At 45.8% G+C, this 17,873-nt stretch overlaps 1 protein-coding gene across 15 annotated transcripts in view; it reads right to left on the reverse strand.

The window, feature by feature from the left end:
- Window positions 1-17,873, reverse strand: part of cdon (cell adhesion associated, oncogene regulated) — a 36,379-nt gene that overhangs the window by 9,356 nt on the left and 9,150 nt on the right. For 7 of the 15 annotated variants that reach the window (XM_078930004.1, XM_023961502.2, XM_078930002.1 and 4 more), the window contains exons 2-11: window positions 12,325-12,463; window positions 10,497-10,775; window positions 9,846-9,992; window positions 8,750-8,890; window positions 8,386-8,676; window positions 8,035-8,304; window positions 2,301-2,554; window positions 1,952-2,126; window positions 939-1,064; window positions 243-446 (exon numbers count right to left, since the gene is read on the reverse strand). In XM_078930004.1, the coding sequence (XP_078786130.1) occupies window positions 243-446; window positions 939-1,064; window positions 1,952-2,126; window positions 2,301-2,554; window positions 8,035-8,304; window positions 8,386-8,676; window positions 8,750-8,890; window positions 9,846-9,992; window positions 10,497-10,775; window positions 12,325-12,397 (1,960 nt within the window). In that variant the 5' untranslated portion in view covers window positions 12,398-12,463. Of the gene's footprint in view, window positions 1-242; window positions 447-938; window positions 1,065-1,951; window positions 2,127-2,300; window positions 2,555-8,034; window positions 8,305-8,385; window positions 8,677-8,749; window positions 8,891-9,845; window positions 9,993-10,496; window positions 10,776-12,324; window positions 12,464-12,669; window positions 13,086-17,873 lie in introns of those variants that run through there. The other 8 variants (XM_078930000.1, XM_078929999.1, XM_078929998.1 and 5 more) reach the window with 6 other exon arrangements.

The following is a 17,873-nucleotide window of genomic DNA, read 5'->3' on the forward strand; positions in this document are numbered from 1 at the left end:
CAGAAGTTAGAATAATCCTAAAAAAACGCTTTTAACTGCACTAAACCACAAAGACAGACTCCAAGTAAAATGGAAAATGGATTTTCTTTTTTTTTTTTCACTTAAAGTCTGGAAGTTAAAGTTTGAAGTCTTTGAGGACAAAGTCAGTTTAGAAATTTTTGTCTATTCCTGACTCACACGTCTTGTTACCTTTAGCAAAAATCTAACTTTTGAGAAGCTTTCCGATGGGCGAGAAAACTCACCCGGCTCCAGATTCCGGATTTCCACCGACAGCTTCAGAGGGGAGATATTATCTGCCGCCACCAGCCACTCCGCACTGCGGCCGCGCCTGTACTCCACGCGAAAAGCCGTGATCGGAGACCCGCCGTTTGCCCGCGGGATCCAGGTGACGTACGCGGAACTCTCTGTCGCCATGGAGATGGTGGGCCGGTCCGGAGCCTCCGGCACTGGAAACAGACACAAATCAGGGAGGTTCGTATCCGGTCCTGCGCTTTTACCAGTTTTCTTCAGGCTCAAACATGCGAAACGTGGTGCTTAATGGAGACTGAGGAATCAAACACGTGACCGTGAAGTGGATACTCACTGCTCAGGCTCTGAGGCACAAAGTCAGAGACAGCGGGAGACACAGACAGAGAGGAGAGGGTTAGTGGAAACACGAGTCTCAGAAAAGGCGGCTAGTAAAGTGAGTGAACCGCGCCGACACGTGACCCCCGATCTGTGCGCCGCCGTCTGCTTACAGCATTTTTCTTCCCATGAGTCATCACAGGGTGTCACCTACGCTCTGACTGTTTGTGCTCGGAAACAAAGCAGGCCTCAAAACACACCGAGCTGTCGGCTCACGGACCACACCGGGACGGTTTACGTCCCAGGGGGTTGCGCGACTTCGTCACAGAGTGGCGTCCAGCAGCAGCCGGGCTCTGCGGGGGGTCCATGCCCACCTCTGTTGTGTGGGTGGACCAGCACCACTCCGAAGTGCGTGTTGACGGTTCTGTCCTCCGGAGCTTTGGGTGGCATGGAGACGACAGGAGGCTTGGAGGGGTTCTTGCTGGAGGAGGTGCTTTTTTCTAAAACCAACACAGAGCAGAAAAGAAAACCAACAGAGCAGGTTCAGATTTGAGCAAAAATTAGTTCTTTCTTAATCCAGACATGAAACAGGAACAAGTTTGACTAGAAACTGCAGAAAAATATCTAAAACTTTGACTTTCAGTGTCTAAAAGTCCTTTCTTGTCTGATACTGGATAATCATCTCTTTGTTAAAATGTAATAACCATGTTAACAATTTTTGTGTGGATTTTTGTGAACCTAAAACCATTTTTTTATGTTAGAAATCTTTCTGAATTGATGACTGTAGGTAGAATGGATGGAATTTAATGTACTCCTGAACAGGAAAAGTTTCTTTTATGTCCCTAAAAATGTGGAAACCTCAGCCAGAGTCACTTGGAGTAACTGATATAGCATTGGCCTTCCATGAAGGTCAGAGGTCACACCCACCAGGGAACCTTTTCCCCTCCAAGTTTTAATGAGAGAAACATGTATGCAGATATTTTGTGACAAAAAGGCAAAAACCAACGTTCTTTACAGGAAGTGTGGTCTTAACCTTTTGTTGTAAAGTATTAGACTGTGGCTCATTTGAAGGGCGTTTAGTCGCACCAAACCGGGTTCCTCTGGAATCTCAGGTGAGTTTACCTGCATTTCAGAAGTCTCTAGAAAATCCAATGTGCTCTCCACATGGGAGCTTTTCTTTCTTGATTATCTGAATGTTTTCCCTGAATTCTGGATTTCCTCTAAATCAGAGGAACCGCCGACAAATCTTGGCATTTACTGTTGATGTTCCAACCAGCTGAGGATTTCTGCTGGAAACACTGATGCTTCCTGAACAGTTTAGAATCTTACAGAAAAACAGAAAAAACGAGAGGAGGCGAGTGGAATTCAAGCTGCTTGTTGCACTGACCCTTTCCGGTGCGGAACGTCAGCATGGCCGGCTGGCCTTCGCCTGCCGAGTTTCGGGAGACCATCAGGACCTCGTAGAGGCTGGAGGGCTCCAGCTCAGAGAGCCGCAGGGTTTTCTCGCTGCCCGGGACGCGAACCGTTTGCCAGTTCCCCACCACCGTCCCCATCTCGTCCACCTGACACACACAGACCCAAAGTGAGAGTGATAAGGAGAGTGTGAGAGTGGGATACCTTCCAGCGCCGTTCGGGGCTTCTCCAAGGCCGCGGAAGCTGCAGCTTCAGTTTTTTACATGGTCTCATTCCGAGGCAAACTTCCTCCCTGAAAGCCCGAGAAGCTCGTCTGCACTCACTTTTCTGTATTTCACAAAGTATGCGTTGATGGCGCTGCCTCCATCCCGCCCCGCCCTCCACTCCAGGTCGTACACATCAGGTTTGTGGGTCTGCGGCGGGCTGATAATAATAGGCGCCTCCGGAGTGGGGCGGTCGTCGTCTCTGTCATCCGGCGGGTCCTCGTCGAAGCGATCGAGGCCTTCGTCGCTCTGTATCGGGTGGAGTGACGGCAAAGCCTCGGGGAGGGCGGAGACTGTCGAGCCCAGCTTTGGATCTGTCAGAAAACAGATGCTCCTTCAGGTTCTACATTCTAGAGCTCCAGGTGGACAATCTCTGTGTGTGTTAAACTGTCTAGAGCTGTGGCTCCTCACACTAACACCCTGAGGCGCAGAGCTATACATTTAGCTGACAGGCTGCAATAATCCAATAAAATAGTTTCACATTTGACAAAATTCAGGAGCCTTCAAAGACCGAAACAATGGAATATTTGGATTTTGCACTTTTTTGAAGAAGAAAGGCAAACGTGGTTTTATTCAATAAAAATGTAAGGATGATGTCATTTTGGTGAGCTGCTGGGGGCGCATTTAAACCCAGTTTTTACCCCGATGTTATCAACACTTTTTAAAAAGGTGCAAAAAGGCAGGGCATACAAGCCTGACAGGTGTTGGTTTGTTGGAGAGCTGAATATTTTGATTGCTCTTTAATGCATACAAAGCACAACTTAAATAATAATTTTTTTTTAAAAAGAAATAAAAGTGTAGATAGGGAAAACCAAGAATTTAGTGTCACAGAACATCAGAATATCAATAAAAGTTTCAGGTAGAGGCCTTAATGAGCCTGAAGGACCCAAAATGCAGAGACAGGAGGCACACGGTTCCATGGCCGGGGGTTTATTAACAGAACAGAAAGCGCCGCCGAGAAGGGAAACCAAACAAAACTCACTGTGGGCTAACCAGGTAGACAGACAAAACGGGAAATGAGGGTTTGGACCAGCACAAGAGGAAGGCAAAGAGACTTAAATACAAACAGAACTGAAAAGACACTGGTGACAACAATCAGGAGAGACTGGGACCAGGGAAGTCAGACTCAAAACCATAACATGCACCAAAACTTTCAAAATAAAACAGAAAACAGAACTCAAAAATGATAGAAAAAAATGGAGGCCTAAAACTAAGGCAGAGAAACCCAAACCATGACAAAAGTGGCTGTTTTCAGCAGAAATGTATGTTAATTTCTATGTATTTTTTACTTGGTTGGACCATTTAATGCCTCAAAGCACTGTGGCATTAACCCTTGTGCTGTCCTATAACCCCACCCTTACATTGACGTGTTCTCCCTACCATGACAAAGGTGGATAAAGGTGGAAAGATTTCATGTAATCCATGGACACCAGTGAAGATCACAAATCATTGAAGAAAAAAGGTTCAGCGCACTGTCTAGTGGGTCTATATGACCCAACTCCCAATGTTAAAGTGCCTAGGATAGCACCAGGGTTATGGCGATCTGCACGTTGCATGGGTGTAAAGAAAGAACAGGTTGGTTTGATAGCTGCCTTCAGGTCATTGTTGGATTTGGTGTGTCTTATCTCTTAGCCCAAAGAGTTTCTATTGGGTTCAGGTCAGGTGAGGTTCTCCAATCCAACACAGTAACACCGTGTTTGTTGAAGCAGCTTTTGGTACGTTTGACAGTGTGAGCAGGAGCCGAGTCCTCCTCAGAAATAAATTCAGCATAATCGTCCGTCAAACAGCAGCAGGAATTTCTTGCTGGATGGCTGTCCTGACTGTGGACTCCAGAAAAACAAAGCGGTCCGACATCGGCAGATGACCACATGTCCCAAACCATCACTGACCATGGAAACGCCACATTATCTTGGCGCATCCTTACACTTTTCTATCTTGGTTATGGCCAGACATTACGGCAACTTGTAACCACCAGGAGCAGTGTGGGGTTTAGTACCTTGCACAAGAACACTTCCACACTTCCCAAAGTCTTTTGTCCCACGAGCCATCAGACTGCACAACACACTGTCTTAGCACAAGAGAGCTTTGATAACCGCTATATTTTTTTATTTGATCGGACTGAAATGTTCTGGGAAACTTGATTTTAGGTAATTGTTCTTATTTGCTTTTCATCCTTTTATCTTTTTTTTCTATTTACTGTGTTTTTATTTGTTTAAGAATGATTGTATTATTTAGGTGTGGGCAGCTGGACACTTGAAATTTCCTTCGGGTTTAATAAAGTCTATCTATCTTTCGGGATTGTTACTATCTCTCTCTTTCTCTCTCTGCTTTACCTCTACACCTTTTGTGCCTCTCTGTTCTTTTAGTCCAGTGTTTTTCAACCTTTTCTGAGCCGCGGCACACTTTAAGCTTAAAAAAAATCTTGCGGCACACCAGCATCCAGAAATGAAAAAAAAAGGAGAAACTCATAGTCTGTATTGATCTACAGCCCCTCCACAATCTCACATGCATTTGGGTGATAATTATTGCAGAAAAAGCTGGAAACTGCAGCTGTTTTTCTAAAAGATGTAATAAAAGTTAAGTTAGAAGATTTAAAAAAAGTTTGAAGTGTGTTCGTTGTTTTCAAGACGTTTAACAACAGAACTCCTTTTACGCTGTCACTCTCACAACCCAATGCATCATGGGAGATGTAGTGCATAAAAACGGCCGGCGGAGATCGCTTTTCGGAGCTTCATGGTTTTGTTCACTTGTTCCACGGTCTGATACCGGATTCTGTGGAAAGCTACACCGCTAAAGACGAGCTTTAGCTGGTATTTTTGTTAGAACTGAGCGACTTTACGAGCTAAATCGGGACAAGGAAGTGAAGACTTTAACCACTTCTGATTGGTCAGACTGATGACATGTGATTAAGCCTTCAAGAATGATTGGTGGAGACAGGTAAAGGGGCGGGACTTTTCCTAAATACAGCCGGAGCTGCAGCTGAATCGCGGTACGGTCATTCTTATCAAAAAGTCTTTAATAAAATAAAATAAACGCAAAGAAAAAGTATTTTACGATCTTTTATATTCCTAACTCCTCAGTGTTTTATCAGGGCCTGTTTGGATGAACACAGAGCTGAAATCCTGGAGATGGGAAATGTTTTTAGATCAGTTAATGAGGGCAATTTCACACGGCACACTTGACCATCTCCCACGGCGCACTAGTGTGCCGCGGCACACTGGTTGAAAAACACTGTTTTAGTCCACACAATTTTCTCCTAAAGTCGCACTCTGATCATCTTTGGATCTTCTTTCAAAGCTTTCCCAGTGGTATTTTAATTACAATTACGCTGTTTTTAGCCTAAATAAAAAAAATTGTACGTGCAGTAATTTATTTCATTGTCGCCCACTGAGTTGTGGGCAAGACAGGTTTTGGGGAGTTAGCCTGTGCTAATTTCCCATCATCCCTTATCTAGCTTACAGCCCCTCAAAACCACGATCTAACATCTGTGGTACAACAAAAATGGTGAGCAATATTGAAGCTATCCAGCCAAACAGTTTTCAGCCTGATGCCAGTTCAGACAAGGAAAACCAAGAAGTTTCTGGATTTAGTTGGGTTTGGAGAAGAAACCTGGAGGTCTGAAGTTGCAGTCCATAATGCGTAGCTTACTTTCAACATTTCAAATGTTTGCAAAATAATCTTAATTTGAAGATGAATAGTACAGAAATTTATGTCCATCCATCAATCCATCCATCCATCCATCCATCCATTACTTTCACTCACTCACTTGGTCATATATAAGGTTGCTGGAGCCTATCCCAGCTACTCTTCGGTGAAAATGGGTTTCACCCCAGACAGGTCCCCAAGCCAGTCCATCCACAAACAACAACATACTGGGATTCACACCTAAGGGACACATTTGGGGTCAAAATTGGACCCATGAAGCCTATTTTTAAGCTGTGTGAAGAAAAACTCCCCCATGCATGAGGAGAACATGCAAACTCTACACAGAAAGGAAATAGTCAGGATTTAAACTGGGTCCTTCTCACTTAAGAGTGCTAACCACTACACCACCATGCAGAATAAAACTGTGTTTTCCTAATTATTTATCCATTGCCAATAAGCAACAATGTCAGAAAATAACGACAAACTCCCCCCATCCTGTTGTCTAGGGGTTACAGGATGAACACTGGTTGCCTAAAAATGTGTTGCTGTAACGGCCCCATAGCCGTAATATGGTCTGCAGCTGCAGGTGAATGTGGAGTCGACCCAAAAATGGTGCAGCGTCCTGCTTCACTTGGTAAAACAAACAGGCTTGATGCTGGAAACCCTAGACCCGATCCGGGGACCGCAGCCAGCGGCCGCATTCCACACACCGGCCGTTAAAATACCAGCGAGAATCAGAGAGTGGCGCTATATCCACAGCTCCAACCACAGCTAGGGTAACTGCACCCATGCAGGAAGGTAGGGGTGGGGGCACGCCAGGCCACGGCTGCCTCACCGCTCTGATTAAGGCAGTGATATATCTCCAGTAAGTGCTACTACACCTGGATGGAGATGTCCTGCCAGATTCTTCCTAGAGAAAGGTCAGTCCATTAGAGGGAGGCACCTGGGAGTAATGGCGATGGTAAATCAAAGAGGATTACAGGCGGAGACAAGCCGTCCCCCGTTTGGACAGAGCTCGGCTGATTGGACAATCTGTCACAGTCCCGACCGGCTGCCAAGTCTGGCTTCGGCGACAGACTGATCTCTGGAGGTATTTTGGATGCTGCTTGATAAATCATTTAGTCTGGAAAAGCAGTTAAATCTACGCAGAGAAGTAAAGAAATCACAAAGCGATGAGATTATTTACATAGCCAGCATCAAAGCTTTTTTATCAAACTACCAAAATAAAAGCACGAAAACTCTCGTCCTGAGGATGGAGGGAACACACCAAGCAGAAAACATCAGAGATAAAGTCTCAGGATGAGTTACAATAGACCTCACAGATCATAGACGCTGTTTACTCTGAAGGACGTTTGGTAAGATCACGTACCAGGTACCAAAAACATCAACGTTTGGCGTTTATCTCAACTGGGATCATCTGGATTATCAGCAGTTGTGTGCAAAAGTACTCAGATTCTTCTTCTGCCGTGAATCGTCCTGATTCCTCCTCCCTAACCAAAGTTCGAGCATTAATTTTCCTGCAGATACAGCCGAGGCCTTGGCGTGGAGCGGCCGGGGGAAAGGGAGGAGATCCTGAGGGAGACTGGTAGAGGAGGAGGGTTGGGATGTGTTCATAAATAAAAGGGAGTTGTGTACGATGTTGACAGCAGGGTGGTCTGGTCCTCGTCATAACCCTCCACGACTACTCCTTACATTCCAGCGTCCGGGGGCCTATCCCCGGCGGTGCGCACAAAGCTCACTCTCACGCTCAAGGCTCAGTTCAAGGCTCCGGAGGTGCAGTGTGTGTGTTGGGGGGGGGGGGGGGGGGGGGGGGGGGCTTGGCCAGGCCTCATCTGTCGGCATGCAGAGAAACACACAGAAAGCAGGACGCTCTGCAGAAACTATGCATGCAGATCCCATCTGCTGAGGAAACTCAGACGCAGTGACGTGTCTTCTGACCATTTAAAAAGCAAAAAACTTTAGCAAACTGTCCCACATCTGCAAAACCGGTAAACAGAACATCTTTAGCCGCCTGTTTATGATGTTAGAGAGCAAATACCAGCAACCGTATACCGTCACTTAATGGCTTACTCTAAATTGCACCTTGTTCTCTCTTGGTTTTTTGTCCATAAAAGTACAAATATTTGAAGTCTGAAGTAGTCAGACTCACCCAACTGTGTTGTGAGTATCCCATGTGACTGAGCTGAGCCAATCCCGTTGTCCAGCAAACACTGATACATTCCCTGATCCTGAGAAGTCACGTCTGTAACAACCAGCGAGGATCCGGATATTTGGAAACGGTGCGACGGTGGAATGGGATTGGCATTAAACAGCCAGGTGATGTTTGGGGAGGGGTTTCCTTTAGCCACGCAGGTGAAATGGGCAGACGAGGCTACGGGCAGGTGCTGGTCCACCAGGTTCTCCAAGATGTGGACGGGTTCTACAGAAGAAGAGGGAATAAAACGCTGACTTCCTTATCTTCTGCAGACAGGGTAATAGAACCTACATGTGTTTTCATTACCAAGAACATTTACTGTATAGTCGGCTCCCATCACAATCCCCATCTCGGTGTCAACCCCGCAGGCGTACGTCCCTTCGTCTGCGCTCCCCAGCGCCAGAAACTCCAGGTTGTTGTGGCGCCGCCTGTGAGTTGCCTCCAGTGTGAACTCCTTGCGATTCTTGAACCATTGGACTGTGGGTGTCGGACTTCCAGACACGAGACACTCCAGCATCAGCGGCTGCGACCGCTGCACGGAAAACGTCTTTGGGGCGGTGGGGTACTCGACGCGCACCTGGGAAGATGCCGGCGAAGCTGAAGGAGTGGAGAGGCCACATTAACTACAACAGCAGCAACAACAGCTCACACCAGAACGCTCCACACTTACACTTGACTGACAGCTTTATCCCATGAGACTGGACCGTTTCCTTGGTAACAGGGTTGATGGCACCACATTTGTAAACGCCCCGGTCCTGTGCTGTGACAGAAATGATCTGCAAGCTCCCCGATGGAAGGACTAAATATTTACCTGGAACAACAAAGACCAAACATTCAGACTGGACAAATTTGGTCTGCTTAAAGTGAACCAGAGTCAGTTTCCCCCAATAATCCGGAACAAATGTTCAATCTGAATACACCCAAGCAGACTCTGGTCCGGCACCAGGAACAGGTCTTGGACTTATCGTTTGAGGTGCGTTTCGGTTTGTTTCTAATCGGACTGAGTTTCGGTTCGCTCTGAGATTCCTCAGTCTGAACAGGCTCCGTTCAGGAGCCAGGAGTTACAAGGGCTTTGCCCCGCCCTTGTAACTCCTGGCCAATGACTGAAGAGAGTATTTTTGTTTACAAGCTTTGGTTCAAAACAGGAAAATGTTTTTGACAGCAGTCTGAATGCAGATCAAACGTAAGGTTCAGGACTCGGTCCGGACCAACAGACTTCCAGTCTGAATACAACACCTGTTTACCCTTAAATGCCGGAATTGTCGCCGATAATAGGAAATAGCCCTTTTTACAGAAGTACTTTACATTGTACATATGTATAGTGTAAAGTACTTAGATTAGATTAGATTAGATTAGATTTGTTTATTAATCCCACGAATGGGAAATTTCCTTGTCACAGTAGCATGGAGTTTGGCACAAGTATGTACAGACAGTAATGACAAGTTAGACAGACACACATTTGAAAGAATATATACAAAAGTAAGAGTGTTCTGATAAATAAACAGGGAAAGAGATGTGCAGGTATATAGAGGTCATCTGTATATACTTCTGTAAAGTGTTGCATATAAATGTACTTTTCTCAGCTTAAGAATCCGTTGGAATTGCATTAATCGCGTAAATGGTCAAAGGGTTACGTCAATTCTAAGAGTGTGTTTGAAAACGTTTCTCACTTTGTGAGTGTCTAAAAAAACAAAAGTTACAAAACAAGGACATCCTTTTTGTAAAGTCTTGATGGCAGGGCGAACAAATAAGGGTCTGTCAAACACCTTTTGAGGCTTCCATCCAGTTCCCTCGAACTTTCAGTCTGGGATGGGCTGGAGGGACGCTGTGCGGTAGAGGACAGTCTAATCGGACTGTGCTGCCTTCCTGTACGGACAGCAGCTTCTGTTGGCCATCATTATATTGCAATATTTCTGCAGAAACAAAAGAAACAAACAAACAAATATAGCTTGGTTTTGAATTGCTTTCTGAGCAGAGCAGCAGATATCAAACACGTTCTGAGCCAGGAGGGAGCGTGATGGGTTCTGCTCGAGCTGAGCTGTTTGTGTTGGATCGCTGCGTTTGTTTATTGTTGCAGAGATTGATTCTGTTCATGCCTGATACTGCTGCAGATCCGAGTCAGCCTCTTAAAACAACTGCCGAGCGAGCGAGCGAGCAGCAGGAACACAGCACTCTCACACACAGGAAAGCCCAAAGCTCATTAAGGACACCAGTCAAGAGGTGTCTGGACGGCTGCCCAAGTCAAAACTCCTACCACTTCCTTCCCCGCCGCCACTCAGCAGAGGGCGACTGGGAATATGCATTCTTCGTAAGCGCTCAACACTTCCATTTCTCAAGGCCGCTTCCTGTCTTTCTTTCTTCTACGCTCTTTGTAGTGAGCTGCATGCACATAGAGGGGTGATTATCTGCATCCGTACCTGCTACGGCCACACGAGCCAGGCGGCTGACGATGGCCGGCCCGTGGTCTAAGCGTGCCACGCACTGATAGACGCCGGCGTGGCTGGCTGTGAGCGAGGAGATGATGAGAGAGCCCCGTCTGAGCTCCACACCAGGCAGCAGGTTCTGATCCAGGGGGAGGCCTTGCAAGCGCCAGGAAACGGCCGCAGATGAAGGACTAACTAGACACTTTAGACGAACAGTAGAGCCCGGACCCTGAACCAGAGAGGACGGCTCCGTGAGGAAAGACAGATACTGAGCTGTTGATAAAAACAAAAGGACAGCTTCAGAACAAGAAATCAGGGGCTGGAACAAGAAATCAGGGGCTGGGTTGAAAAGAGTACTTTCTTATGGCTTTTTTCTCCAAGAAATTGTATTTCATTCATCTATTCATTTACTCAGTTATTTAAAATGGCCATTGAAAGTGTATTTCTGTGGTACTGGTGGCAAAAGCTCTGCGAGGAGTCACAAAACCCAACTCAGCCCTTAGGTTTATGTAAGACAGAAACATGAGGTCGACACTGTTGACTGTAAATAAGACCTGGACCGAGCAGGTGTGACGTGACTCAGAGAAAATGGTTGACTTACGACTCCAAAGTCAATTCAGTCGCCATTCTTTTAGGATACGGACGCCGCTGTGTCAGAGCCAGACGTCATCAGTAAGCAGGGATGAGCCCGAGTCAAACTGAGTCAGCGTTTCTATTGGAACCACTTTCACCAATCAGGGCTAAGCTTGTCGGAAGTTCACTTGAACGTGAGCTTCACACAATCTGTCAATCAAACGGTTTGAATGTTGGATGTGGCAGCCAGCAGGCTCCACCCACTTCGATTGAGGCATCTGATTGCCCAGTTTATAACTTGAATAACATTCATTACATAAATAATATGATGAAAAAAAAATTATAAGGAACACGTAAACAAAAGGTACTACCTTTTGGAACCAATGGGTTGTACCTTTTACAGTTGTTGACACATTTCCTATAAACCAAACAACTAATTTTTTTACCTTCAAAATGCTATTTAAAATATTATTATTGACATTTATTTGTGTTATTAACTAAGATTTTAAATATATATGACCTAGCAAAAACTTAATCATTTTAACAGCAGAAAACATTGGTGGTTTCTGCTGCTAGAAGTGAAAATTGTATTAAAATAGAAAAAGTTTCAAGTAATATTTTAAGGAAAAACGAACAAGAAAACAAAACAAAATGTTCGGTTTTTTTTTTGTAGAAATCCAAAAATCATTTGTAATAAAAAGCAACAATAATTGTTTAAGTTTAGGGAAAATGTAATTAGATGGTTAACTCCACAGCATTCCAAACCTACATTCTCATGCATGACAGCAGCATTTTAAACTGTAATTCAAACTAAAATGGGTACAGGTGTATAAGGTTTTTCATTTTATTCGTTTATTATAAGCAGCCTGAGACAACTTTGTGGTTCCGTGCAGAATATTGGAAATACCCAGAAAATGATTTTTTTATTTAAAAACTTTAATATACCTAAAACTTTACGCACTTTGTCAGATTCCCTTTTTAAAATATGAAAAATATGAATAAAATGCAAATGTTTGGTTATATACCTTTATAAACACCAAAACTAGGAGTTAGTATGAAGTATGAGACGGAATATACTTTTAACTTATTCTTTGGTTAAAAGAGCAACAGTTTCGGTGAAACAAATAAAGAAAATCAATAAATTTAAAGCCATAAAGGCAAAAAAAATTGAATCCAATTGAAAAAAATAAGCTCAGTCATTGAAAAATAGGAGTAAACAGGAGCGGAGGTGATAAAACATCAAACTTACATGAGCAGCTGATGAGCAGGGTGTTGCTGAGACACAGCACAGTAGACAGGAGGACCCTCAGGCCCCTGTCCATGGTGCTTTTTGACCCCTGCCAGCAGCCGTACTGTCCGGTTCCTACGTCCTCGTCTCTCCAGAAAACCTGGAGTAAACAAACGAGATCCCAGGTTACCGTGACAACGTGGGGATGGGGATGCAAGAGGCAATCACGCTCCGAAAACAATCCCTAAAAGAGAGACGAGGTTTGTGATATAATCCTGTCCATCAGTCCCGATCTCCCAAACACATCCTCCTTTTCACACTGTTTGATCTCCCCTCCCCAGCGTGTCCTCTGACCCCTCTTCTCACCCTCTCAAGTGTCCCAGCAGCCTCCCTGCCTCCTCCTTTCCCACAACCACCTCTGCTAACTGAGGAGCAGGGCCTGCTCTCCCCCAATATCACTCTCTTGTCACAGTGTGCTGCCCTCTCTCTTAGGTTCACTGTAGCCTGAAGTGCAGGCCAGACACGCAGGAGGAAACAAGAGGAGAGGGAGAAAAGGAGTGGAGGGCACGTAATTAGGAGAATTCCTCTACCCTTTTCAACCAGACCCCCTCTGAAGGCAGCGCCTCCTCCCCCTTTTCCCTGAGAGTAATCCGGGTAAAGCTTTGATCCCCGATTCCTGGTTGGTAGCCAGAGTTGGAGCCTGAGGCGGGACGGACAATGGCCGTCCAGCTGTGACATTCAGTCCCGGCGCTTCAGTGGCTTGCAGGAGCGCCGGGACTGAAAGCGCGTTGCCTGGGTGGGATGGCAGAAGGTGAGCAGGTTTGTAACCCTCATTCTCTGGCTCAAAGGGTTGTTTCAGATGCTCAGGTCAGTTTGGTTAGCCTCCCTTTGAGGAAGAGTTACAACCAACAAATCAAACGTGCTGCACTTGGAGTGTCAAAGCAGAAAGTCTTTTCCTCGCACTGCGTTAAAATCTAAACAACCAAAACAGGCAAGGGGGCGCTAACTGCAGCGTACAGGTAAACATGTGCAGCACCTTTTGACCTCCTGGTCCTCAGCAGCTGCACGTTCACTCAGGACGGGGATTTACTATAAGTCTCCTGGAAACCTCCTGGAACATGGTAACATCTGAGCAAAAAACACGTAAACAAACCCAAAAGTTACTCTTATTGGGCAGAAACCTGTAAAGTCCCACTCTGATCATCTTTTTATCTCCATTCTAAGCATTCCTAGTTGTCTTTTAATTATGATTATGCTGTTTTTAGCCCAAATCCCAAATCAGCGGGATCAGTGGGTCGGACAACCCTGCCCCCCTTGCCCTCTCCGTTGCTGAGAGTTCTCCGTTTACATGCACTAACATTACAACAAAAATGTCCAGCAGTATTAGAGCTATCCAGCCATACAGTTCTGATCCAGATTCCAGCTCAGACAAGGAAAACAAAGATGTACATGGATCTAGTCGTCTATACGGGTGCATCAGAAAGGGGCGGAGCAAAGAGCCCAGCGTCGCAAATACAATCTTTTTCAAACAGCATACTTTTTTTTTTTTTTTTTTTTTTTAACTTGTCCTGTCCAACAGCTAGGCAGACAGATGAGAGCTGAGGGCCTCTTGGGTTGGACATATTTTACTTTAACAAGAGGGGTTATTAATCTTCAGACAAACCAAAGGTATGTCTGAATAAACCCCTTTTGTAATTGAGGCCAAACTTTATTAATTTCAAACATGTCTGAAAATCTTTGGTGTTGGACCGGACGGAAAAGGAAAGAGGGGAAGAAGAAAGAGGGACGTTAGAGAGAGGGGGGGTAGGGGGTGATAATAGGAGGGGAAGGGGGATAAGACCATGAAGCAGCATAAAGCAACAAGTTTACTGGTTGTTAATCATTATGGTAAGGTTCAAATGTAAAAAAAAACAAAAAAAAAGGGCGGAGCCTGTCCACACACACACTCAAATGTTATAAACACACCTGTTAGTTGCAAGAATGTCCACCTGTCGACATGTACACAAAACAGATAGTGTTCACACGCATACTTATGCCTTAAAACCAACTAGTGTGAAATATTTCAGTCATTCAGTCTGTTGAGCTGACACCTGTGCTCAGGTGAGTGTTTATGTTCTTCTAAAATGGATGGTGGAACGTGAAAAGAAGGAGGGAGAGTGCCCAGCCATCCCCACCCCAAGACCCCCACCGCACCAGCAGCGGCAGCCGGATTCCCCCCAACACCACACGGGAACCGGCAGGGAACAACCGCCGCCCGGGCGACCAAGCCCGCCACCCAGGCCAGGGCCAGCAGGGCCGCCGCAAGGCCCCCAGAGCCAGAGAGCAGGGAGGCACGGAGGGAAAGAGGGCGCCGCCCCAGCCCAACCAGGAGAGCAGCCCCCCCGCCGCGCCGGGAGAACCCAACGCAGGGCCCCACCGGAGAAGGACGCCCACAGCCCCAGACGAGCACCCCACCACCACCCAGGAGTTCCGGGCATCCCCCCGCCCCAACCCCAGGTACGGGCCAGGACCCCCCAAGGGAGACCCACTCCGCACTCCAGGCAGCCATCCGCCCGGCCAACGGTTGGTCCAGGGAGGAGCGAGGCAGGGGCCCGCCGCCCCCGCCCAGGAGGGGGGAACCCCGGGGAAAAAAAACAGACCCAAACAGCATACTTTGGTCTGCTCCTGCTTTACGAAAATTTGAATAAAGAAATACTCAGAAATGAATTTTCGTAATCAAAATCTTTTCTACGTGTCTTTTATCATGAGAAACAAGCCACACGAACATTTAAAATAGGGCTGCACGATGTGAGGAAAACTTGCGATGTGCGATATTAGTGATCAATATTGCGATAACGATAAATTTGCGGTAAATAAACAAATAGAAAAATAAACAAAAACATCATTCCCATTTCATTGCAACAGTTTAAAAATTATACTCCAAATGACCCTCATCGACATGGGGGACAAACGTCAGGGTGGCTAACCCTGGTCCTCAAGAGCCTCAACCCTGTCTGTTTTCCAATTCTCCCTAGACTGCTCGATAATGATAACCAAAATCAGGTGTGTTCAGTCAATCAGGATGTGAAATCACTTGAGTCAGCCAATGAACAGCAAGCTGGTTAAGGAGAGCTGGAAAACGGGCAGGGTTGAGGCTCTTCAGGACCAGGGTTAACATAATAGGCCTCCATCTGATTGGTCAACAATGGGAAGGCGTCCATCTGATTGGTCAAACCATAAAGGGATTTATTTGATTCGTTAAATGCTTCAAGCTGCTAGAAGATTGTTTTAACACATTTTGGGTTTGCGATTTATTGCGATATTCGCCGTCTTTTGCGATATACATATTGCAGAGCTGGATATTGCGATAACGATAAATTTGCGGTATATTGTGCAGGCCTAATTTAAAAAAAACAAATTTGATCAGAATGGGTCGGATTGCTTTCATTGCGACGTGTACGAAGATGCTAGAGATGCTGGGAAGTGGAGGCGGAGGAGTTCGCTTCTCCAATCTGGGTTTAACGACAGTACAGGGAATGTCTGTGGACCTGCTCACGCTCAGCCTCTCCGTGGAGCTTTTAGGGGCATCCAAGGAGGAGGAGGAGGAGAGAAGTGGCAGGAAATAATAAACTCCTCCAGCTCCTGGCTCACGCCCCCTACTCACTCCAAGGTCGGAGGTCAGGGAGGATGGAAGGAGAGGAAGAACCCGCTCCACTGGGGTAGCAACACATTTTTACACATTATTAAACACTCGCCAGAGCTGCTGAGGTTTCGACCATGAATGAGCCCCTCGCCACTTTAGGATGAGGTCACGCCCCGTATGTCCCACTAGCATTTCGGGCTCAGGTTTAAAGGTTTGCACGCTCCATCAGGCAGATCAAATCCACCTCTCGCAGCCTGGCGTTTCTCCATGCTGCGAGTTGCAACAGGCCCCGCACGCCGCCCTCATGTCATCAGTGGAAACTATCGTTCTCACTGCCGGAATAATAATATATGATTACAATAATAACACCAGAGCTACAACGACGCGCAGCCAAGCATGGGCACTCCAGCAGATGGAACAGTGAGAAACCATCAACCTTTCTCCATCCAGTTTTTTTTTTTTTTGGGACCCGTTAGATCAAATATCTTCCTGAAGTTCCGACTGGTTGGTCTTGTGTAAACACACGCACAGCTGCCTATCGGAGCCCCCGATCTGCCACAACGAGGAAACACACGAGCATCGCTCCTGCTCCTTATCAGCTCTGCGACATCCGCCACCATGCGGCCTCCTCCCCAGTGGAGACAGACACTCTTGGTGTGTCTCGCGTCCTTCACCGCACAGACTCGCCACAATACTCCGACTGCAAAAAAGAAAAGGTTTCTTCCCTTTATGTGTGATCTGTTTGTGTGGATGAATGTTGGGTTTCTCTAAAGCTACATTCACACCGCCCTCGGAAAGACGCGTTCAAGCGGCCACTTCCAATGAAAAGTCAATGTAAAGGAAAGTGAATGCGCATTTTGGGCTTCCACGTCCAAAACTCCCACTCTCATGCGTTCCACTACCGTACAAAATGTGAGGCCGTTAAAGGCACGTCAAAAGTTAAACCAGGTCCAACTTTGACCAATCGGGTCTCTGGTAGTGACGTGCGGGTGGCTTCCTTTTTTTTTCACGGAACTGTGTCAACCGTTTGAAAATTGATCATGAAGGAGAAATTACGAATTGCCGTTTGTGCCTGGCTGGAATCACACCAAGTCTTGCATATATCGGAACAGAGCTATAAAAGAAAAAGTCTGGCGTAAGTTTCACCAGATTTGCACCGCTTTGCCATCTTGCACCAAGCCTCTTCCAGCTGTGGTGGCGGACGTGTGCTAGTAAACAGTAGGAAAAGCAAAAGAAGAAGAAGCACTTCCCTCCTCATCCAGTGTGAACGCCACAGGCCTGTCACATGTGAAAGTAGGTTGAGGGCAGTGTTCTTTTTCCTCTCACTTGATTCGACACACATCTCAATACATGGTCCACAAAGCAACGCAGAGAAGATTAAACCAACTTTGTGGCGATTTTTACATAGATGGATACAATCTAGATATTTACGAAACATCTGGCGTTTAAAACTGTACATGAAAATGCTTTTTGGGACTTTTTATGTTAAGCAATAAGGCAGCACCATATGAGGAAAACTTGCAATATCAGTGATCAATATTGTGATGACGACATTAGTTGCAATACATGAAAAAATAGAGAAATAATCAAAAACATACAATGGTTTACATCAAATGAGCGTCAACAAAACTTAAATTATGCTCCAAATGACCCTGGTCTACATAGGAGGCGAGCATCTAACATAAAAGAGCTGCATCTGATTGGTCAAGTGCATAAAGGTATTTATTCGATTTGTTAAATAATTAAAGCTGCCATAAGATTGTTTTAGCACTTTTAAGGTAACCATTTATTGCAATTTTCGCTATCTTTTGCGATACGCGTATTGCACAGCTTGATATTGCAATAACGATAAACCTGCGATTTTTTGTGCAGTTCTGTTGAGCAACAATAAAACCTGGCATTCTGGGTCTTTTAGACCGTGGTTAAAATAAAGTGTGTCATATCAATT

Source organism: Oryzias latipes, chromosome 13 (genome assembly GCF_053564925.1).
Source record: "Oryzias latipes strain Hd-rR chromosome 13, Olatipes_Hd-rR_3.1".
Taxonomy (NCBI): domain Eukaryota; kingdom Metazoa; phylum Chordata; class Actinopteri; order Beloniformes; family Adrianichthyidae; genus Oryzias; species Oryzias latipes.